This window comes from Sus scrofa, chromosome 6 (assembly GCF_054392235.1).
Source record: "Sus scrofa isolate SSC_HxYL_T2T_F1_AM1 chromosome 6, Sscrofa_HxYL_maternal_Yorkshire_Landrace_v2.0, whole genome shotgun sequence".
In the NCBI taxonomy this organism is placed as follows: domain Eukaryota; kingdom Metazoa; phylum Chordata; class Mammalia; order Artiodactyla; family Suidae; genus Sus; species Sus scrofa.
Window position 1 is genome coordinate 96,848,931 of NC_139388.1, and position 23,656 is coordinate 96,872,586.

Here is a 23,656-nt window from a genome sequence, read left to right on the forward strand (position 1 = left end):
AATATTTGTAAATGATGCAGCTGAAAAGGGCTTAATTTCCACCTGGGAGCTGTAGCCACCAGCCTATGCCAGAGCCACAGGAATGTGGGATCTGAGCTGTGTCTTCGACCTACACCACGGTTCATGGCAATGCCAGATCCTTAACCCACTGAGCAAGGCCAGGGATTGAACCAGCATCCTCATGGATGCTAGTTGGGTTTGCTCACCTCTCAGCCACCATGGGAACTCCTATCTTGTCTTCTTTACCATATCTGAAATTCAGGAGGAGTGGAGACTTTGATTCATTTATCCATCCTTCATGCCTCTGCATGCCTTTGATGTGCCAGACACTGCGTAATGGTAGTTAAGAACACTGGTTTGGAGCCCGGTCACCTAGATTCAATTCCAGGTGTTGCCACTTAAAGCTGTGTGCTCTTGGGCAAATTAACGCCTTTTTTTTTTTTTTTTTTTTTTTTTGGCTGTTGGGTGTAGCAGCTTGATGTGGAGTCTCAGCTATCAGACCAGGGATTGAACCTGGGCCACAGCAGTGAAAGTGCTGAGTCCTAATCATTCAGACCACCAGGGAATTCCATTGTTTCCTTCTTTATTTTTCAGTATTATCATCTGTAAAAAGGATTATAATAATACCCTCCTTGAGGACAAGTTAATAAGAACACTGTTTAAGTGCTTGCTGTTCTGGGCATTGAGGATACAGCAGTAAATAAGAAAGATGAGATTTCTGCTGGTGGGCACTTACAGTCCACGTGGGTAAAGGTGGAAAAACAAAGTAAGCAGGACAGTTTCAAGTTCTGAAATAGAGTGCTCTGAAGAAGAAAACAAAGATACTGGAGTAGACCTTAGAGAATGATTGGGTGGCCAGGGCAAACCTCTGAGGAGAGAGCTTTTGAGTTAAGATCTCAATAACAAGAAAATTTAATAGGGTAGAAGAAGGTGAAATGTCGACTGATTTATTTTATTTTATTTTTTTGCCAGAAGCAACATCACATAAAAGAATCTTCGGTTAAGCAGTGAGGCAACGAGGTGTGGTAGAAAAGATCTTGGAGTTCTGGCCTGGTTTGGCTATTAACTAGCTTTGTGATCTTTGAAAAGGAAAAAAACAGGGTTGTTGTTTTTTTGTTTTTTGCTTTTTGTTTTCTTTTTTCATGGGAAAATGACCCTAAAAGAGGGTTGACTCTTGAAGCTAATGATGAGCCAGAAGAAAATAACAGTTGTTCTCTTTATAAATTACTTTAGTCCTATGTTTATGGATTAATATCCTGTATTTGATGGGATGTAGTACATCCTGTTGTGCTACAAAAATATTTGAGAATATTCTCTCACACTTCCACCTTTTCTTTGGTAGTAAATGTTAAGGACGTGCCTCGTGGCTTCAAGGTCCAGGGAGTAGGGAAATGGTCAGATGTGCCACATACTCTTTAACCAGGATATCATTGCATAGAGTTTCTTCTGTTAGAGCTGGGAAGCCTGTCTCAGGTCATCTTGGTACTTTTATTAACAGTTAACTTATTTTGTAAAACTTATCTGCTTATTGGGAAAAGACTGCTCATTTTTTGTAAGTTTCATGGTGTTCCCAGTTAGAATTACAAGTTAGGTTGTCCGTTTGCTGCTGTGGGTTGGTCTGTTTGGAATTGTACCGCTTAGAAATACCCCTTGATAAAAGGGCAAAGAATCGTGTTTTGGTTTTTTGTCTTTTTAGGACCACACTTGCAGCATATGGAAGTTTCCGGGCTAGGGGTTGAATCAGAGCTGTAGCTGCCGGCCTACACCACAGTCACAGCAAGTTGAGATTTGAGCTGTGTCTGTGACCTATAACCACAGCTTACAGCAACTCTGGATCCTTAACCCACTGAGCAAGGCCAGGGATCGAACCCACGTCCTCATGGATACTAGTCATATTTGTTACTACTGATCCATGATGGGAACTCTTTTTTTTTTTTTTTTTTTTTTCTAATGGCTACACCCATAGCATATGGAAGGTTCCAGGCCAAGGATTGGATCCAAGCTGCTACTGTGACCTATGCCACAGCCATGGCAATGCAGGATCCTTTAACCCTCTGCACTGGACCCGGGGTTGAATCTGCCCCTCCGCAGCAACCCAAGCCACTGCAGTTGGATTCTTTAACCCACTGTGCCACAGTAGGAACTCACTCTTAAAAAAAAAAAAAATTTCATCTTTTTTAAAAAAATAAAGTTTCTGAATTTCCTTGGTGTAGAGTGAGTTAGTGATCCAAAAAAGTGGCCAAAAAAAACTTGTTTGTGTCTATGGAAGTTCAAATTTTCAAAGGGACTTATTTATTTGAATCTATCTTCTTCCTTTAGGTGTAACTGAAAAGTGACCCTCTCTTCAGAGATGTCAAAAACAAACAAATCTAAGTCTGGATCTCGCTCTTCTCGGTCAAGATCCGCATCAAGATCTCGTTCTCGTTCATTTTCAAAGTCCCGGTCCCGAAGTCGATCTGTCTCTCGTTCGAGGAAGCGCAGGCTGAGGTAAGGGGGTGTGAGTGTATATTAATATAATCACTGATCCGTCAGTATGGGTCATTGATGATCTTTCGTTCAGCTCTTCCTGTGAGTGCCAGATGGAGGCGAGGGGTTGGCTTGAGGGCAGCGTGTGGTCTGTAAGATATTCCATGTCTCTTCAAGGGCTACAGATCGCAATCGGCTTCGACTGCTGTGCTGTTTCCCTAATTCCTTTTCTCTTCTGACCATAATACTGTTTTTCATCCACTTTGGAAGAAAGAGCATTTTATTTTTATTTAAGCTATTTGCTTCAAATCTCTGTACCTGATTATTTTTCACTAAAATATTTTTGGAGGTTTGGACTAAAGTTTATTTGTATCATCAAAGAAAGGGTTGCTCAGAGGATTAATAGTACTATCAGGAAAGAAGCCTTAACCCACTAAAATAATTACACCTAAAAAACTTATCAGGAGCCGTTTGTATACACCAATTGTATATGCCAGTTGTTAACAAGCTGCATTTATTCAGTCGAACAACTTTTTTTTTTTTTTTTTTTTGTCTTTTTAAGGCCGCACCCGTGGCATGTGGAGGTTGGCTAGGGGTCCATTCGGAGCTACAGCTGCTTATACCACAGCCACAGCAACGCTGGATCCAAGTCATGTCTTCGACCTACGCCACAGGTCCTGGCAATGCCGGATCCTTAACCCACTGAGGAGGGCCAGGGATCAAACCCACAACCTCATGGTTCCTAGTTGGATTCATTTCTTCTGTGCCATGACAGGAACTCCAAGTCAAACACATCTTAAAACTACTTAAAAGTTGCTATGGTAGACATCATTTTGTCCTACTAAATGTACAAAGAATTCTTTTGAAATTTATGGCCATTATTCTTTAATTTAGTTTCTACCCCTTTAGTAGGGTTTTTCCCCCGTTTCAACTGTGTCTTGCAGTAGGATATGAAACTTCCAGCATCTTTTCCTCTTTTGATGCGTTGTGAGTTCAGTTTTCATTCTTTAAAACTTTTACTATTCTTTTGTGAATTGATTAAGAACTTTTTAGTAAATGTAAGTTTCTATGTGTGTTAGAGAAATATTGAAGTATTTAAATATCGAAGGGAGAATCTTTGCACAATTTCATTCTTTTTGTTAAAGTTAGAGTAGGCAAGGAGATAATTTTCAGTGGTTTTTTTTTTTTTTTTTTTTGCTATTTCTTGGGCCGCCCCTGCGGCATATGGAGGTTCCCAGGCTAGGGGTCCAATCGGAGCTGTAGCCGCCGGCCTACGCCAGAGCCACAGCAACGCGGGATCTGAGCTGCGTCTGCAACCTACACCACAGCTCACGGCAACGCCAGATCGTTAACCCACTGAGCAAGGGCAGGGACCGAACCCGCAACCTCATGGTTCCTAGTCGGATTTGTTAACCACTGCACCACAACGGGAACTCCTAAGCTTTATTCTTGATGGTTTCCATAGTCTTATAGTACTTCTAAAAGAGATTAAAGACAAATGGTTAGTAGCATCTCCCCTTCTCCTCCCAATAAGTTAGTTTTTGTTGTTGTTGTTGTTTTGTGTTGTTTTTTTTTTTTCTTGTCTTTTTAGGGCCACATCCATGGCATATGGAGGTTCCCAGGCTAGGGGTGGAATCAGAGCTGTAGCTGCTGGCCTGTGCCACAGCCACAGCAATGAGGGATCCTTAACCCCCTGAGCGAGGCCAGGGTCCTCCTGGATGCTAGTCAGATTCATTTCTGCTGAGCCATGACGGGAACTCCCAAGAGTAAGTTAGTTCTTAACTGGAATCTATGAGAAGCCTATCTAAAAATTAGTTTCAGAGCAGAGATTCAACAAAAAGTAGGTGTGGATAAATATCGAAGTCTTTGCTATAGTGTAGAACAGAAGATATAAATGTTGAATCTCTCTCTCAAAAGAAAACACTGAATTAAAAAAAAAAATTTTTTTTTAATGAAGATAATGTTACACCTTGAGGGTAACCCAATCCTAGCTTTATTTTTCTTTCCCATGTTCCTTGGGTGCACATATTTGTACCAGATTTTGTTCAAGCCCTGTGCTAAATGGAGTCTGTTTCATTGTCCAGTTGTGTCAGGGTCTGTGTAAGTAAAATTCCATCCCATCTCCCCTCCAAAAAAATAAAAGAAGAGAGGAAAATATATCTACCTAAGGAAGTTGCTATCAAGGCCATAGGATTGAGCAGATACTCTTAGTAACTCCCATTTTATACCTGGAGTCTTTTGATCTGAGCTGTTTAAACCTCAGTGTTAGCTCATTTGCTTCTAGAGGTAGCATTTTAAAACTTAATCTAGTAAATGGAAATTAAATAATTGGCTTAAAAAGAGGAGGCTCTACAACTGAAACTAAGATAAAATTGAACTGACATAAACCCAATTGAAAAATGTTAACCAACTGTGAAGTATTTGATAACTGGAGTTCTGCACATCTTTCTGGGCAGATTGCTTCTCTTTATTCTAATTTGGCATGGCCATTAATCAACTTGCCAAATGAGGGGAAAATACCTTAGGCAGGAATATGTACTGGGGTAGGTCTAGAGCCCCTTTATGTGCTGTCTTAATACCTAAAGAGGACTTCCTCTTGTGGCTCCGCGGGTTACGAACTTGACTGGTATCCATGAGGATGCAAGTTTGATCCCTGGCCTCGATCAGTGGGTAGGGATCCAGCATTGCCATGAGCTGTGGTTTAGGTCACAGACATGGCTAGGATCTGCTGTGGTATAGGCTGCCAGCTGCAGTTCCAATTCGACCCCTAGCCCTAGAACTTTTAGGCCACAGATGTGACCCTAAAAAGCAAAAAAAACCAAAAAAAACAAAAACAAAAAAACCCAGTGGAGTATTTCCACTAAAAAGCATATTTTTAATACTTGATTCTAGTCTGATTTCTCTGTTTTTTGTTTTTGTTTTTGTGTCTTTTTTGCCGTTTCTTGGGCCGCTCCTGAGGCATATGGAGGTTCCCAGGCTAGGGGTAGAATCGGAGCTGTAGCCACTGGCCTACGCCAGAGCCACAGCAACGCTGGATCTGAACCTTGTCTGCAACCTACACCACAGCTCACGGCAACGCCGGATCCTTAACCCACTGAGCAAGGCCAGGGATCGAACCCACAACCTCATGGTTCCTAGTCGGATTCGCTAACCACTGAGCCATGATGGGAACTCCCTCTGTTTTTTAGAAACAGATAAATTTGCCACTGGATGTTCAGTTTTTATTTCTGGCTTATCTGTTTCATGATTTTTTTCTTTTGTTTTCCCTCTCCTGCAAGGAAAGTATACTATCCAGAGAGTTTGAGAAACCATGCCTTTAAATTACCTTAACTGCTGATTCCTACAGAATTGGAGAAAATTGGTTGTTTCCTTGTATTTCACAGACTGTATCCTTTTAAGTGACTTCTCATAAATAACTTCATTTGCAATCTGCAGAGCCTCATGTTCCTGCATCTATGCAGTGACTGCGGGTTTTGGATGCAGTATGCCGCAGGGCCCTACTAGTAATTGGTGACAGAAGCAGCAGTAACCTCTGAGGATGGGAACATGAATAAAACCCTCCTTAGTGCTGGTAGTGCATCACCTCCCTCAAGTATAGCCATTTAATTGGGTCATATTCAGTTTCATAGCCTGCATCTGCCTCTCCCTCCTTCTTTCTTCTATTGGTACTGTTTTCAATTGAAAAGTGTGGAAGGTAAGTTTTTTTTTTTTTTTTTAAATTGTGCTTAAACAGCAACCATTAACAACCAGCGATATGATGCATCTTTGCCAGTTCCAGTTGTTCCTCCCATAGAGGAAACTGAGTACCATGGGTAGTAAATAGTGGAAAACCAATCCCACTTTATCTTCTTTAGATTAAAAGTGTAAGTTTCTTTTTTAAAATAACATTGTGTTTAGTTGTTAAAACCTGTCACATTTTCCTAAATAGAGTTACTTGTAAAATACCAAGCAAACAGATAAAATGCATCTCTTTCCAGTCAGGTCTGTATGAGAAATGTTTTTGAACTGAAGCATTTTTATTCTGTATTGTAAAGAAAACATTTTAGGGGTTTTCTAATAATTTTACCTATTTCTAGCTGACTGTAGGAGTAGTGACTGATGTTAATGCTCTTTATCATAGTTGACAAGCCGTGTTGAAGAACCTCAGTGGATTTTTGCGCCAACAAATTCAATTTTGGGGTTTTGTACAAATGCTCCCTGGCATTTGTAAAAATGTAATTTTTATAAAAATTAGGTTATTTTTGGATCCTTGCAGTTCTGGAAGTGTGCCTTTGCTAAATTAGAGTTCTGTATTGTTAGATGAAGAAGAACACAACACTAGGTGTTAGGTTGACCTGAAAGATGGCCAAGTGTGAGGCTGTTTGGTAGTTTCTCTTGGCTACCCGCCCTCTTGTGTGTGAAGGTGTCTTGTGGTCAAATGGTGCCCTCTTGTGGTGCCAAGGTAAGATCTTACTCAGCCACAGAGACAACCTTCTAGATAGATCATTTCCAGATTCCCAGTAAAACAAACAGTGTTGTATGCTTTGCTGATCTGATTTAAAGTTCTTTTAAGCTTTGAACAGGTAAATGCATTCTCTTTGAGTTCGTTTTTAAGTGTTCTTTGGTTTAGAACTGTTGTAACCCCAAATCTTAGTGGAAGCTAAGAAATTAGTCCCTCACAGACAGAGGTCGATAGGATGTGGAGTAAAGTGTTAGAATAGTTTGGGACCTGGAGACTTGAGTAATTGCCCGCTTGTAGTTCTTCCTCACTTTCTTCCTCGCTTTCAGTGACGTAGGAACTTACCTGTAAAATCTTCTGTGCCTCTGAAACTCGAAGCAGTTCGTGTACTGTATTAAAATGGGGTTTGTTCACTTTACTACATTAAGAACACTTTTATTTTTTCGGTCACTTTAGAGCTACATTGCAGAAGGTGCTACAATATTCATGAAGCATCTCATTTGTTAAAGTGATTCTTGTCTGTATAGCTATAAGGGTAGGAATAAGTATTTTTATACTTTTGTTTGAAAGTTACTGAAAATAAACGATACATAAAAGCAGAGATTTACCTCTTTGTTGGCAGGTTTTTCATGAATAAAAATGCTTGTGTCAAAAATTCAAACTTTTCTTCCTTCCCTTGCCCCTCTTTCAGTTCCAGGTCTCGTTCCAGATCATATTCTCCGGCTCACAACAGAGAGAGAAATCACCCAAGAGTATATCAGAATCGAGATTTCCGAGGTCACAACAGAGGCTATAGAAGGCCCTATTATTTCCGTGGGCGCAACAGAGGCTTTTATCCATGGGGCCAGTATAATCGAGGAGGCTATGGAAACTACCGCTCAAATTGGCAGAATTACCGGCAAGCATACAGTCCTCGTCGGGGCCGTTCCCGATCCCGGTCCCCAAAGAGAAGGTCCCCTTCACCACGGTCCAGGAGCCATTCTAGAAACTCCGATAAGTCTTCCTCTGACAGGTCAAGGCGTTCCTCATCTTCTCGTTCTTCCTCCAACCATAGCCGAGTTGAATCTTCTAAGCGCAAATCTACAAAGGAGAAAAAGTCCTCTTCCAAGGATAGCCGGCCGTCTCAGGCTGCCGGGGATAACCAGGGAGATGAGGCCAAGGATCAGACGTTCTCTGGAGGCACCTCTCAAGACACAAAAGCATCTGAGAGCTCAAAGCCGTGGCCAGATGCCACCACATACAGTGCTGGTTCTACATCACGGGCTTCAGCAGTGTCTGAGATGAGTCCCCGAGAGCGAAGCCCTGCTCTCAAAAGCCCCCTCCAGTCTGTGGTGGTGAGGCGGCGGTCACCACGTCCTAGCCCGGTGCCAAAACCTAGCCCTCCACTTTCCAGCACATCCCAGATGGGCTCAACTCTGCAGAGTGGTGCTGGGTACCAGGCTGGGACACACCAAGGTCAGTTTGACCATGGCTCTGGGTCCTTGAGTCCATCCAAAAAAAGCCCTGTGGGTAAGAGTCCACCAGCCACTGGCTCCACATATGGCTCATCTCAGAAAGAGGAGGGTGCTGCTCCAGGAGGAGCAGCCTATACAAAGAGGCAAGTATCTTGTTTCCCCTGTCGGTTGTGTTTTTATCTCACCAGCTGGTGGTTTAATTGTAATGTGATCCTTAGAGCTCTGATTAGTGGTAATAATCAGAAGTAATCCCCATTTCCTAAACCTTTCCTTCAGCAAACTTTAAAGCATCACCCTAAGGTATCCTTTAGCTTAACTCTAGTTTTCCTACCTTCCTAAATTTGTATTGCAGCATAAAGTTTTCTTTAGACCACTCTGCAGTGATGTTTTCATATTTAAAATTTGCCTTGGATTCTACCAATGTAAGCCAGAGAACAGTAGAGATTTGTGGGTCAGCTATCAAAAAAAAAGTGGTCTTTACCAAAATGAATGGCTGTTGGCGCTGTTAGACCCACTAGGACCCACCATCTACTGTGATCAGTCTGCATCAGCCCATCACGGTGAAGAGCTGTCCCCTTGAACCCTCGTACCCTGCCCAGTCGGGGAGACTGGGCAGAATGGGAAAGTCCAAGGCTTAGTCCAGGAAGACCTTGTTCTAAAAGCACAAGGTGGGTGTATGTCCCAGTAGAAGCCAACCAGGCTGTGTGTTAGGAGAGGACGTAACGGTGATTCTGTCTTTCTACCCAGGGTGGTGGGGGGTTGGGGCACAGTGAGTTGGAACCTGAATTTTTGTTTTGTGTGGTTGGATGTATTGGGATGGCAGAGGCCTAACAGGGAAATTGTATCAGGACCAGGTTGTCAAGAGAGACTTAGAGAGCAGGTGGTTCCCTTCCCACCTTTTTTTTTCCTCTCTTATTTGCATGTTCTTTGATGCCCTGCTGTCCTTTGTTCCTCTTTGCCATATTAATGCAACTATAACTTGATCAAACTTTTCCTATTAATGGTACAGATGAGACATTGAGAATCTGTACTTTCCAGCCTTCATTATGTCTACTTTAAATACAAGTTTTGGAGTTCCTTAGCAGCTCGGTGGGCTAAGTATCTAGGGTTGTCACTGCCGTGGCTCTCGTTACTGCTGTGGCACAGGTTTGATCCCTGGCCCGGGAGTTTCCACATGCGTCAGGTGCGGCAAAAACAAGACAAAACAAGTTCGGTTCCTTGCCAAGAAGGACTGAATGAGTAGGATGATTTTCCCTCTCTCCCCAATTAACGTATTTTTTGTTTTTATTTGTGTTCACAGTATATTTCATACTTAGATCTTCTAGGTGACTTGAAGCAAATTTGAAGTCTCTTTTGAGACTTGTATTTCCAAATGTGAGTTGTATAAAAGCAAAACAGTCCAATGTTGAACATTCTATGTTAACTTTGCTGAAAGCAGATTTTAAGTGACTGAGTGAAGGTTGGATAAGACCTTAATTTTTTTTTTCCTAGACCACTTACAGGTAAGTAGGTTTTTGTTCTTCGGTAGCCTAAAAATTACCTTTGCTGTTTTCTTTTTGGTTGTTTTTGTAATACACAACTCAGCCGAACATACATTTTTCTCTTAAGTGCCAAGTTCGTAAATGTGTGAAGAGCAGTTTTTCAGAACTTACTAGAAAGCAATTAAGTAGAAACTCCTTTGGTAACACTAGAATCCACAAGACATGTTTGTTAACCAAAAATTTGTAAGACCATGTGGTGCTGTTTTATTTTAGATCAGTTTGCTTCAGAAGCCTCTGTGTGTTTCCCTTGTGTTTTCATAACTAGGTATCTAGATGAGCAGAAGACAGAGAATGGAAAAGATAAGGAACAGAAACAAACAAATACTGATAAAGAGAAAATGAAAGAGAAAGGGAGCTTCTCTGATGCAGGCTTGGGTGATACGAAAGTGAAATCTGATCCATTTGCTCCCAAAACTGATACTGAGAAGCCTTTTCGGGGTAGCCAGTCTCCCAAAAGGTATAAGCTCCGAGATGACTTTGAGAAGAAGATGGCTGACTTCCACAAGGAGGAGCTGGATGATCAAGATAAGGACAAGGCTAAGGGAAGGAAGGAGTCTGAGTTTGATGATGAACCCAAATATATGTCGAAAGTCATAGCAGGTACAAACAAAAACCAGGAGGAGGAGAAGTCAGGCAAATGGGAGGGCCTGGTATATGCACCTCCCGGGAAGGAAAAGCAAAGAAAAACAGAGGAGCTGGAGGAGGAGTCTTTCTCAGAGAGATCCAAAAAGGAGGATCGGGGAGGACCCAAGAGAACCGAAAGTGGGCACAGGGGGTTTGTGCCTGAAAAAAATTTCCGAGTGACTGCTTATAAAGCGGTCCAGGAGAAAAGCTCATCACCTCCCCCAAGAAAGACCTCTGAGAGCCGAGAGAAGCTGGGAGCCAAAGGAGACTTTTCCACAGGGAAGTCTTCCTTTTCCATTACTCGAGAGGCCCAGGTCAATGTCCGGATGGACTCTTTCGATGAGGACCTTGCCAGGTGAGATGTGGTCCATCCTGTCCCTCAGGTCTTGAGTAGCCGAAGTGTTAATCTCCTGAATTCCTCTCTGAGGTGGTTCTGGGACAGGACGGGCCCCTGCTGTTAACTTTCAGCGCAGACACTCTTGTATCTCCCTGTTTTCAGAGTAGAAGTGTGTGTTACTGAGCAATCCATTATGTATTGGGCAGTATCGCAGCTTTGGTGAAGCATCTTTTTAAAGTCTTCAGTGACTGGATTTTTTAGTACTGAGTTCCCCTCTGCTTCTCTTTTTTGCCCTCCATCTGTCGCATCACTCACCACCACTCTCCAGTTCCATCCCTGTTCTGTTTTCTTCCTAAATGTGTTTAGGATGTCTTTCGCCCATGGAGCTGTTCAGGAGCCATTTCTCCATTCTTAGCTAAGTCACAGTTCTATCATTACAGGCCTCCGTCAAATAATGTAAGGGTTTTAGAGTTGGGGCTGGGGGCGCAAGAACTCAAGGAAAGAGTGGTTGAACCCTAGGCTGCTTCTCACCTTCTGTGAAACCTGCACAACCATGTGGAAGTCTGCTGAGCAGCATGCCAGTCTCATCCCACTCTTGCCACATTGTGTCACTGCACTGAGTAACCCTGGCTGGCCAAGCTAGTTGATTTTTTAAAACATCTTCCTGGACTTGCTGTTGTGGCTTAGCGGGTTAAGACCCAGATTAGTATCCATGGGGTGTGGGTTTGATCCCTGGCCTCACTCAGTGGCTTAAGGATCTGGCATTGCTGTGAGCTATGGTGTAGGTCGCAGATGCGACTTGGATCTGGTGTGGCAGCGGCTGTGGTGTAGGCTGGCAGCTGCAGCTCCCATTTGACTTCTGGCCCGGGAACTTCCATATGCCATAGGTGCAGCCTTAAAAAGCCCAAAGAAACCTTCCCATTTTGTCATATGTTAAAACCAGCAGAGACCCTCCCCCAAAACAGTCACTAAAGTTTAATGCTTCATCCTGCCCATTCATTCCTATTAAAGATTCCAAGGGGAAACAGAGGAGAGATTTGGGATGCTTTGTCTCATAGTTGCGGTACATTGAAGTTACTTTGAACTTTAAAAAGGGAATTTTGTGGATAAATTTAAACTCTTAAAGCACGCTTTGCGTTTTTACGGTTTAAATGTTCTTACTTTCTGTGTATTTTGCTACATTGGGCCTCCCTCTGCTTTCTTTTTCAGACCCAGTGGCTTATTGGCTCAGGAACGCAAGCTTTGTCGGGATCTAGTTCATAGCAACAAAAAGGAACAGGAATTTCGATCCATTTTCCAGCACATTCAGTCAGCTCAGTCTCAGAGGAGCCCCTCAGAACTATTTGCGCAGCATATAGTGACCATCGTTCACCATGTTAAAGGTGAGTCCAGACCACCCCCAGCCTGCTCAGGCGCCCTTTCCTCAGCTTAGCTTCCTCTCTAACAAGCGGAAGGGTGAGAGGGTGAATGAGGGAGGCTTTGGGGGACTCATCAGTAGGACCTTTGAAGGTAGGGACTTTCTTCTAGGGAGGAGTTTGCATTTTTTATTTTGTTTTTCGAAGCATTTTTTATTTTTTTGCTTTTTAGGGCCACACCTGTGGCATGTGGAGGTTCCCAGGCTATGGGTCGAATGGGAGCTGCAGCTGCCAGCCTACACCACAGCCACAGCAGCGTGGGATGTCAGTGGCATCTTTGTCCTACACCACAGCTCATGATGACACCAGATCCTTGACCCACTGAGCAGGGCCGGGGATTGAGCCCACATCTCATGGATGCTAGTGTCTGGCATTCATTTCTGCTGCACCACAACAGGAACTCTGAGTTTCCGTTTTTTAATTACAGAGCTGAACATTATGAAATGTTAGTGGTAGCCTGTGATTGTAAGAACAAGTCCTTTACGTGAAAGTTGAAAATGTTTGAGGAAGGAGGTATGAAAAGTGGCTTTTCCAGCCTCTGTCTTTTCCTGTCTAGTAGGAGAAGCCTCTAGAGGTTTCTTATAGGTCTTGTGGTATGGATTTCTTCCCCATGTTATTGTGCCATCTCCTGGGCAAATGGAGGTGGATGAGCTGGGGAATGTGATGTAGAAGCTGGGCCTGAGCCAGTTACAGGTTCCATCTGAAATTGGAACTCAAGCAGAAGTTGGTGCTGATTCAGAGGATAGTAGGCTCCGTTTTCTCTGTATCTATGTCCTGCAGTAGAAATCTAGGGCTCAACATAGGATTGGGTCTGAACTAGCCACTTTTTTCTTTTCTTTCATGGTATGTTTGTTATATGAAGCTAACTATAGTCTCTTCTCTGTGGCTGCAGGGCCATGCAGAGGAGCTGCATGTTGAGTCTGCATTTGATAGCCTGACATGTTTGTCTTTGACTTCTCATAGAGCATCACTTTGGGTCCTCGGGAATGACATTGCATGAACGCTTTACTAAATACCTAAAGAGAGGAACCGAGCAGGAAGCAGCTAAAAACAAGAAAAGCCCAGAGATTCACAGGTGAGCACCTCAGCCTTATACTGGAGGCGATTATAAGAGACTGCTCATCAGATAGTAAACTCGACTTGTTTTGCCACTTGTTAGGTGCAATAGTAGCACAGTTTAGGTTAACGCCCTCAAGGCTCTAGGATGGTGGTAGCTAAGAGTGAAAAGGGCCTGCTTTGGGGGCCTGAGGAAAACAGCCCTTTTGATATAAATGAATGCTGGCATTCTTGGAAACTAGGATCCCTGTGAGCTTTCGATACTTAGAGTAAATGTTGTTTCTTTAAACAGTCCATGAATTTCACACATCAGTTCTTCCTTTAGAAGGATTTGCAGCAGGTGGGTGCTCGAGGTGGGAGAGCTGACAGGATTATGTCAAAAGGTTTGAAAGCCCAGCAGGTTTAAACATTTTGGTTGTGGGAGTTCATTCAGTGAATAGGGTCTTTGTCTAGAAACAAAGTTGGCCTTCTCTTTAATTATTTAATAGTCATCTCTTAAACCTGTTACAGTAGGTGGAAGGACCATATTTGCACAACAGTCCTGGAATTGGGGTCTTTTTGGGGACGTGTGTCACGCCAGGCAGTTGTTTCTCACCTGGACCTCAATCCCATCGGTGAATAATAGGCCGTTATATTTTAATTCCCAAGATGAAAGGTAGTCTTGATGTGAATTTAAGATTGTAGGCATGGCTCTAGCAGTACTGGATGGAAATAAGAAGTTTCTTCTGTTTGAGTTCAGGAAATTGAGATTGTGGGGGGAGGGTGTGCATGCATACATGTGTGTGCGTGCTTTTGTACACTTATGAGAGAGTGTAAGTAAATAACATAAGCGTATAAGTTATGAAACACAATAAAAGGGAATATCTATGATTCTGTTACTCAGCTTGTGAACCAAAATATTACCAGTGCTCTAGTCACACTATGGAATGGTAAACAATTTTTGTGTTTTCAATTCCAGGAGGATAGACATTTCCCCCAGTACTTTCAGAAAACATGGTTTGGCTCATGACGAAATGAAAAGTCCCCGGGAACCTGGCTACAAGGTGAACTGTTGCTTTGATCAGTAATTCCAACAAAATGAGTGCGTTGGGCATGAACTTGACAGAAATGTGTTTGTTTAAATTACTCTCTACTTAAGTTTGTGTTTTTCTTTTAAGGATGGGCATAATTCTAAAAATGAACTACAAAGGGTTAATTTTTATTAAATGTATCAACAACCTTTGTGAAGTGGTTAGAATATGGTAAATGACCCCAAAGTCTATTGAGGTGAGCTTGAGAAAAAAAAGAGAGGAGTTTTGGAACAAGTGCCCATGATGAGAGAAGAAACTTTTTGTGATATTTTTCTGCTTGTAAGTATTATCAAATCAACTATATACATGCGCTATTTCCAACCATGATTTCAAAAGACATGCATGTCAGAGGAGAGTGAAATATTCATATCTTAACTTCGTAGACTGTTTTAAGCAGTTAGTCCAGATTTTTTTCTAACATTGTACCATATCTATCATCTGTTGGTTACTGTTACTCTAAAGCTAAGCATTGCGTTGATAGCCCAGTTACCTTTGTGATGATGTGCACGTAAACACTGTTTTTAAGAGGTTTAAAGCTTGTATGCAGTCTCTTACTATGAAGTGCTAGATTTGGGTTTTTAAAATCTTAGGATTTATTGACCACCATTCTCATATACAGCGAAAATTTATAATTAAAGGTAGCTCTTCCGATGTTGCTGAGACCTTTCCCAAAAGTACAAATTTTCAAGTTTTCCGAATAAATTTGTCTTGTTGGTTGAATGCGATGAGAGACAACCTTGCACAGTCTCTCTTCGCTCCCATCCCCCTTTTCTTTTTCTCCAAGTCCCCACTAGCTTGGCCTGAACCATGTGAAATGCAAGCTTTTGAAACATCAGGAGGAATCCCGTCCTCTCTGCCCCGCAGAACCTACTCGTTAGAGGTGCTACGTGCAGCGCCTGAGGGAGCCATGCTGGGTTTTTTCCTCTTTTTTTGGTCTTTGGAGGGTACAGAGGCCCCACTTGCAGAAACAGCCACCACGTGATAAAGTGAACCTGCTTATACCTACCACTTCTGTAATTAAAATTAATTTTTTTTTTCAACAGAAAGCTTAGTCGTTTGTGTAAGTAAAATGTTAATACAGAGTGAACTGCTCCTTTCCTCCTTTTTAGGGAGCTTTTACTTCCATGAGACAAGTCTTAGTGTAGAACATCCCTGAAACCACCTTACATCTCTGCTTCCCTTGAGCTTCTCAAGAGCTGTTTGAAGGCCCTTGGCCTGATAGTTTGGGGTAGAAGGCCGCTGTCGTTGCTAGGCTCATGCTGTATCTGCAGTATACTTACCCGGATAGGTTACACTTCCTAGGAAGTTAGCAAAAAAGATTTTTATTTTTCTCTTTCTTTTTTTAAAAAATAAACTTTGATGTTTCCACTTTATGAATTCTCCATTATGGTTTTTGATAATCCCTCTTTAGAAATTTCTCAATATAACTAACTATTTTGAGAGGCTGCCCAAGTCTCTCGTTGTCTGTCACTGGATTCCATACTCAAGAGATTCTGTGGAGGAGGAGAGGTCCTGGGGGGGCTGCCAAAGAGAAGGTAGGGGAAATAACAGCATTTCCACTCTCGGTGGTGACTGAGCCTGAACCAGCCTAACCGATACCTTCCAGAGCTGATTTTGGCTTTCTCAACTTGTCGGCTAGCCAGTCATTCCTGGGCCACGGAGGGAAACAGCAAAGTGAGCTGTGTGTGTGCACAGGCGCCGCAGCATTTGCAGAAGGCTGTGGTCATTGTTTTAGAGAACGGGTTTGGGCTCTGAAGGGATCCTCATAAAATGACTCCTATGGAAGATCTCGTATCCCTGCCTAGCTCGGGTGAGGTGCCGCCTCGCGCTCCTGGTGCTTCCTCTGCACCACTCCATTGGAGTAGAAACCAGTTTGTGGGGTGGTTGAGTTGGTAGCCCTGAATCCCAAGAACTTTCATTTTGATGTCTCTTTTGGCAGGCTGAGGGAAAATACAAAGATGATCCCGTTGATCTCCGCCTCGATATTGAGCGTCGTAAAAAACATAAAGAGAGAGATCTTAAACGAGGTAAATCAAGAGAGTCAGTGGATTCCCGAGACTCAAGCCACTCGAGGGAACGCTCAGCTGAGAAAACGGAGAAAACTCATAAAGGATCAAAGAAACAGAAGTACGTCATCCATGAGCCCTTGTCTGTCACCTTATTCAGACTCTTGAGTGGCCTCTGTCTGCCCTCCATTAGGCTGTACTGCAGACCCTCCACGGCAGAGAACTTGGGTTAGAAACGGTAGCCACGTGTGCAGTTTCTTTGAACTGTCAAGTAAGGTCCCTGGATTAAAAGCAGAACTTTTGCACAAATGTAGGCATAATCCTTGTCCAAGGGAGGCCTCCCCACTCGGAGATGATGGGCAGTTGATTTGGCTCTAGGGACAGTGTGCAGAATCATTGGGAATTCTTTTTGCATTTATTTTGGACACGTTCTTTGTCATGTCCTTGCTCAGTACAGATCTTGGGGGGTTATGTTTTAGAAATGGCTCAGAGTTGTTGTCAGGTAATGACAGTGGTGGGAGAAACAGGGTGGAACTGGATAGGACAAGTTCGTTGATCTCAAATGCCTTTTAAACTAGTTTCACAGACACTTCCAAGAGAGGGATTGTTCCAAATATTCTTTTAACAAAGGTAGTACTGTTGCGCTTCATAAGGCGGCATTTATACCAAGGTCCTGTTGTTTCTACTTATGTTTTTTTTTTTGTCTTTTTGCTATTTCTTGGGCCGCTCCCGAGGCATATGGAGGTTCCCAGGCTAGGGGTCCAATCGGAGCTGTAGCCGCCGGCCTACGCCAGAGCCACAGCAATTCGGGATCCGAGCCACGTCTGCAACCTACACCACAGCTCACGGCAGCGCTGGATCGTTAACCCACTGAGCAAGGGCAGGGACCAAACCCACAACCTCATGGTTCCTAGTCGGATTCGTTAACTACTGCGCCACGACGGGAACTCCATCTACTTAGGTTTTTGAATGTTTATGACTTTTCAGTCATGTCTCATTAAAGGTAACAGAGTTAGGAGTGGCTACAGCTCTGATTCGACCCCTAGCCTGGGAACCTCCATATGCCGTGGGAGCGGCCCAAGAAATGGCAAAAAGACAAAAAAAAAAAAGGTAACAGAGTTAAAACCTCATGCCTTTCTGTAAGAAGCAACACCACTTCTATTGTCTATGAACTTTAACTGGTAAGCACGTTCGTATTCATTGCCTTTTTTGGGGGGGGCCACACTGGCCCCATATGGAGGTTCCCAGGCTAGGGGTCCAATCACCACAGCCTACACCGCAGCCAACAGCGTGGGATCCAAGTTGCGTCTGTGACCTACACCACAGCTCACAGCAATGCCAGATCCTTAACCCCCTGAGAGAGGCCGGGATCCATCCCGCATCCTCATGGGTACTGGTCAGGTTTATTAACCGCTAAGCCATGACGGGAACTCCCTATTTTCTGATAATAGTCCTTTGAGATACGTTGGACAGTGAGTAGGCTACCTGATTTGCCCATTTGAAAGATAAAAAAGTAAGCCCAGGATGATTTGTCCAAGGTCACACTGTATCGACTGACATCAAACCTCAGATCTTCTGTTTGTCTCCCTTCCAGTCTGTTACTCATGCATGAACGAGCTCTAGCAGCTTTCGGGGCTCCCCACAGATGCAGGACTGATGATTCGCTGTAGGGAACGGAAGTGGGGGTACAGTAGTCGTCAGTGCTGCCCCTGGTGGAAAGGGAGCAGGAGCCCTCAGGCGTTTCAGGATTGGCCTTGGATCACTGATCCTTATTCTTTTCGCTTATTCCTTTCTGTCTGATTTGCTCTGTAACCTTGAACAAGTCTCTAGCAACCCTAGTGTTTTGTGATTGGGGCGAGAAGAAGAATGACAGTTGTGTCACTGTTCTCTTTGTATGTCACACTTGAGTTGATACAAGGACTCTTTCTCATATGCCTGAAGGGTGGCTCACCCAAGGTTACACAGCTAATAAAAGGCAGTGTTGGGACTTAAATCTGGGGTCTTTTGGAGTGTTATTTTTGAAAACTTCTTGAACTAGCAGTGAGTCAAACATTCGAGTTGTAAGAATCCTGTGGAAGTAACTTAGATTTTCCTTTTTTTATGAGTAAATGTTAGAGCCAGAAGGATTCAGATAATTAAGTATTTGATCATCTCAACTGTTTGGGGGTTGGGGTAGGAGGCGGGGGCCAGGGGCTTTTCATAATGGAGGAGGGTAATGATGTGTTACTGGCACTTGGCTGGCTCCTCCCTGTAAGGCCTCCTCTCCTCTTGGGAGCCTGGCCTTTCTGCCACCTTAGACGTAGTTGGTACCCTCCTCCACTACCACATGGCAGTACGTAGACTGTGACTCATCGTATTAGTGTAATTTGCCTAGTCTGTAATTTCCCCCAGATGAAGGGCAGGAAGGGAAATAACTCTGGGAAGAGTTTCACCAGATCCTCTGCTTAATGACACAATCTGTTTAAGCTCAGTGGAAGGTGGGAGGTGGTTTGCGGAGTAGTCGTATAATTAGAGCTAGGTGTGAATCCAGGTCTACTCAGCTCTGTCACCTGAACATCCTGTCTATAAAATGGGGGAAATACTACTGAATAGTCCTAATTGCCATTTACTGAGTGCCTTCTACATCAGTGTAAAGTGTTTTAAGCACACTGTTTTTTAAATCTTTAGAGTAGCCTCACAAAACAGGTACCGTTCTTCCTAGGAGAAATAAAACTAATATAAAGCCGAGACAGATGGTAATAGATAAAGCCTGTCCCAGTGCCACATACCCTGTGGCTCTACATACGCTGTTTGTTTCCTTCTGCCTTTCTGATTTGTGCTTGGGTATTAGACTGAACTACCAGAGGCCATGGACTGTGTTTTGTTCCTCCTCCTCTGTATTTCCCATGTTCATTCCAGGCTCAGACCTAGGCGTGTCCCTGGGTGGGAAAGTTGGGGGTGAGTTGTTGTTTCATCATAGACCTACTGCTGATTACACTGTGCTACTTCTCCGGGAGCCCCCAGCCAAGGACCCTACCCTAGAAGCTGACTGATTTCTCTGGCTCTTCTGTTTTCATAGGAAGCACCGGAGAGCACGAGACCGATCCAGGTCATCTTCCTCTTCTTCCCAGTCATCCCACTCCTACAAAGCAGAAGAGTACACTGAAGAGACCGAGGAGAGAGAGGAGAGTACCACCGGCTTTGACAAATCAAGACTGGGGACCAAAGACTTCGTGGGTCCAAGCGAGAGAGGAGGCAGAGCTCGAGGGACCTTTGTAAGCCCCTGTCCCCTCTCCCTTTCTCTCCGCCCTTACTTCCACCAGTTCCACTCATGTGCTAGAATACCTGTTTTGTTGCCCTTGATACAAGTAACCCAGTTTCTAAACCCTAGAATCCGTGGTTCCCCAATTCCCAGGCTTTCCATTTTCAGTTTTTTCTATTTATAATCACTTAGCCAGAAAGCCTCTTAGGGCTTCTGGTCTGAAGTTCACTTATCTCGACTCCATCCTGCTGTGTGTAGGGAGGCCCCGTACCATGTCGTCTTCTGTCTAGGCTACAGACTTGAGAGGTACAGAAAGGGAATGGCTAGAAACCAGGTGACCAGCTGTCTATTTTGTGCCAGAAAAGTGTTTGAATAGAAAGCAAGGAGTTGTTTTTCTGCATTCCTTACATGGTCCCTTTGTCCTGTGTCCCCCCCACCCCTTGTTTATTGCCACAGCAATTTCGAGCCAGAGGGAGAGGCTGGGGCAGAGGTAACTACTCTGGTAACAACAACAACAGCAGCAACAACGATTTTCAGAAGAGAAACCGGGAGGAGGAGTGGGACCCTGAGTACACGCCCAAAAGCAAGAAGTATTACCTGGTATGTGTCTGGGGATAACCAGAAAGGGCCAAGGGGGCCTTTGGCACACACAGTAGCTGATACCGAGGCCTTAATTGGTCTCTTCAAAGCTGTGGTTAAAACGTGTGCAGGCACTGCACTGGCTACATAGGTGCTTGGAATAGTACAGTGTTGGCAGATGAGTGTTCCCCAGAGAGGCTGTCCTTGACCTTGAAAGTGTTATCTAAGATGTTTCTGGATTCCAGCATAAGCAGGAAAGGTTGCTCTTGCCTTTTTCATCTGTGAAGTTTTATTGCTTACTTTCCCTAACTCCAGCCTCCCTCCAGCCTTTACCCAAGATATCATTACCTTCCCCTGAGGCTGCAGCCCCTCCCTGTCACTCCTCAGCAGGAGATTGACAAGAAAGACTGCTCAGGATGTTTTTTTGAGGAAAGGGACCTGTCTCCAAAATGAAACACCGCTGGGGCTTCTCTTCTTCTAAGCTGTTGGTCATTCTCGGGTACTGGGCACCTTCTGAGCCTCTCCCTCTCAGGTTATGGCTCTTCTGAGGCTGAGTTACCTGGCCAGTGAGTGAGCTCTCTTGGCCATACTGTGTCAGCAGTAGGCTCAGATCCAAGCAGATGTGACTTGGTGTTATAACCAAGGTAAACTTGGCAGCTGAGAGTCTCTCTTCACCTTTGAGGAGGACTGGCATGGAAACTGGAAGCTAGGAAACAGGTTGATTTGTAAATCATTGTTCGTGGCTTCACTTTTCTAGGGCTTCTGGGAGCTACTTTGAGCCTCTCAGAGGAACCTTGAACCGCCATCCAGGGAAATGGCTGAGCTGGGATAGATACTGGAGTGGGGCTGTCTAGGGAAAGGATTAAAGGCCATACAAAGCCCATTTCCCTGCCCCTGTCTGCCACTGGAAGGAGCATTGCCAGCCTGATTCATTTAGGCTTGTGAACAAGCAGCTAGCCTTTTAGCTGAGCTAACCCGTTGGGCACCTAAGGATGGTTTAGACTCTTTGAAGCCATGGGGCTGACAAGTTAACAGTGACTTTTCAGAATGCTTCCTCATTCATTCTTTCATTAGATCCTGCCTTCTCTCTCATGAGATCATCAGAGCAGGGATTGTTTGAGTTGTAGGTTGTGGTTTTTCTACTCTCACCCTGCCTCCTTACATAAAACTTAAGAGGGCAGATACAAGATGGGAGGCTGGGTTCAGGTCCTGCTTTTGCTGCTAACTAGCCTGAGACCAGGAGCAGATCATGCCCTTGGTCGCACTTTCACTGCCTGTTCTTGGCTGCGGGAGGTAGGGCTGGGGAGAGCACCAGCCCCAAATGGGCCCCCCTCTGTATTCTGTGTTGCTTCCTCTGTTAGCTGCTTGAGGACCCAGATCAGATATCCTGTTTCACGTTTGGGGCTGATTTGCTTTCTCAAGCCCACCCCTTGAGAGGCGGTGTACTACATACTGAGTTAAAGTTCCTCAGGCTCTTTTTTGCCTAGTGGAGGTGATAATGGTAGGGTAGATGTGAGGAGTAAATGAGATAATGCAGGAAAAGGTCTTTGAGAGCTGGGTGAAGATGTTGTCGTCATCATTATAATGCCTAAGCTGCTACTTTAGAATTCAAGGAACCCAATTGAATATTCTCTTAGATCCGGATCAGTAGCCTTTTTGGAGTGGGGGACAGGGAAGGAGGACAAGGCCTATGTAAGTTTCTTTGAGAAAGTCACATTTGGGTGGGTGCAGAGGAGAGGGTTCTGGTGACTCTTCTTCACTCTGGCGCTGACGGCAGTTTTCTTTCCTCCAGCATGACGACCGTGAAGGCGAAGGCAGTGAGAAGTGGGTGAGCCGGGGCCGGGGCCGAGGAGCCTTTCCCCGGGGCCGGGGCCGGTTCATGTTTCGGAAATCCAGCACCAGCCCCAAATGGGCCCACGACAAGTTCAGTGGGGAGGAAGGAGAGATCGAAGACGACGAGAGTGGGACAGAGAACCGAGAGGAGAAGGACAATTTGCAGCCCACAACTGAGTAGAGGCCACTCTTGATGGGAGCCCCTGCCCAAGGGAGAGAGGCGCTGGGAAGATGGCTGGTGAGGAGCTAGACAGAGGAGCCTCAAGAAGATTCTGAAAATCCCACCCCTACCCGCCCCCCCCCCCACCAGCCATGTAAAATCCTACTGCAGCCGAAAGCATCCCTGGCGCTGTGTCCCACTGGACAGAGGCAGCTGGCCGTGGGGCCTGGGGTCAGGCCCAGCTCTTGAGCAGAACACACCATGTGGGGCTTTAGCTGTGTGTTTCTCATTTGTTGTTGGTGTGTGGGGTGGGGGCTGGGGTAGGGAGGGCAGAGTGATACTTGGATTTTGGTTTATTCCCTATTAGAAACCAACAGTTTTATTCTTCGTTTCATTTCATTTGGAGCTAAGAGGACTAATTTGATGATTTTCAATCTCTTCCCCCTTATCTTGATTTTTTAAAAGCCCTTCTCTTTTTTTTTTAGGCATATGTAGAAACATTAGCAGAAAGATTTAATTTGGGCGACTTTGATTCTTAAAGAGAAAACAAAAGCATGTGAATAAACATTGAAGTGTTCACCTCAGTTTGGGACCAAACTGCTTGGATCTTTGTAAAAAATCGGTTTTGTATGTCGAGGAGGAGTTCAAGGCCTTTCTGACCACCTTGTGTTCCCCTTTTCTGCGCAGCCATGTATCACGTGGTGTGCTCCTAACCACACCCTATGTGCACCCCCCCCCCATATTTTCTGATTTCTTCTGGGCTGGGCTTCCCCTTCTCCACCAGCAGCTCCAATATCCCAAACTTTCTAGTCCTGCTGATCCTCTCAGCAACAGGGGTGGAAACTGGATTGGCAGTTTCTGGTCTGTTTTCTAAGAAACTTCTGACTTCTATTATCTTTACAAATATAAGATGAGAAGATAATTTTTTCAATATTTTTTATTAATCTTTTTATAAAATGAAAAGAAACTCCTATGATTGATTAAGGAAGGTGGTTATGGCTGGGTGGTTTGTGGGGGTTTTTTGTTTTGTTTTTTTCTTTTCCTTTTTTTTTTTTTTTTTTTTTAACCTTAAGCTTTAAGTTGAAACATTCTCAGATGTTTGGGGGGGAAACATCATCTTACAATGGGTCCTTGTGCTTGCCTTCTGGGGAGGCGGTCCTGAGCAGGTGAATCATATGGCATTTATGCATATGTAATATGCGGACTGCACCCACCTCTTCCCCCCTCGACCTTTGCCTCTTGGGTTGTTGCGCTACTTTCCCCTTACTTTGCTACATTTCTATAGTTAAGTTGGTTTTACTTGAATGATTCATGTTTAGGGAAGAAAATGAAAAAATGCCCTTAAAATTTGTTTCAACTCCTCCTGCAAATAAAAAAATAAATGAAGTGGCAGATGTAAATGGGCTGTGGTCATTGTCACCCTGGGAGTGTGTGTG

At 44.1% G+C, this 23,656-nt stretch overlaps 1 protein-coding gene across 5 annotated transcripts in view; it reads left to right on the top strand.

Annotated features, from left to right (window-relative positions):
• Nucleotides 1-23,620, top strand: part of THRAP3 (thyroid hormone receptor associated protein 3) — a 62,245-nt gene extending 38,625 nt beyond the window's left edge. For 3 of the 5 annotated variants that reach the window (XM_084963881.1, XM_084963880.1, XM_021095929.2), the window contains 10 exons: nucleotides 2,320-2,487; nucleotides 7,596-8,501; nucleotides 10,165-10,878; nucleotides 12,070-12,242; nucleotides 13,239-13,350; nucleotides 14,290-14,374; nucleotides 16,341-16,528; nucleotides 19,466-19,661; nucleotides 20,105-20,248; nucleotides 22,020-23,620. In XM_084963881.1, coding sequence (XP_084820007.1) covers nucleotides 2,351-2,487; nucleotides 7,596-8,501; nucleotides 10,165-10,878; nucleotides 12,070-12,242; nucleotides 13,239-13,350; nucleotides 14,290-14,374; nucleotides 16,341-16,528; nucleotides 19,466-19,661; nucleotides 20,105-20,248; nucleotides 22,020-22,241 — 2,877 coding nt within the window. In that variant the 5' untranslated portion in view covers nucleotides 2,320-2,350 and the 3' untranslated portion in view covers nucleotides 22,242-23,620. Of the gene's footprint in view, nucleotides 1-2,319; nucleotides 2,488-7,595; nucleotides 8,502-10,164; nucleotides 10,879-12,069; nucleotides 12,243-13,238; nucleotides 13,351-14,289; nucleotides 14,375-14,488; nucleotides 14,681-16,340; nucleotides 16,529-19,465; nucleotides 19,662-20,104; nucleotides 20,249-22,019 lie in introns of those variants that run through there. The other 2 variants (XR_014807462.1, XM_084963882.1) reach the window with 2 other exon arrangements.
• The last annotated feature ends 36 nt before the right edge of the window (nucleotides 23,621-23,656 follow it).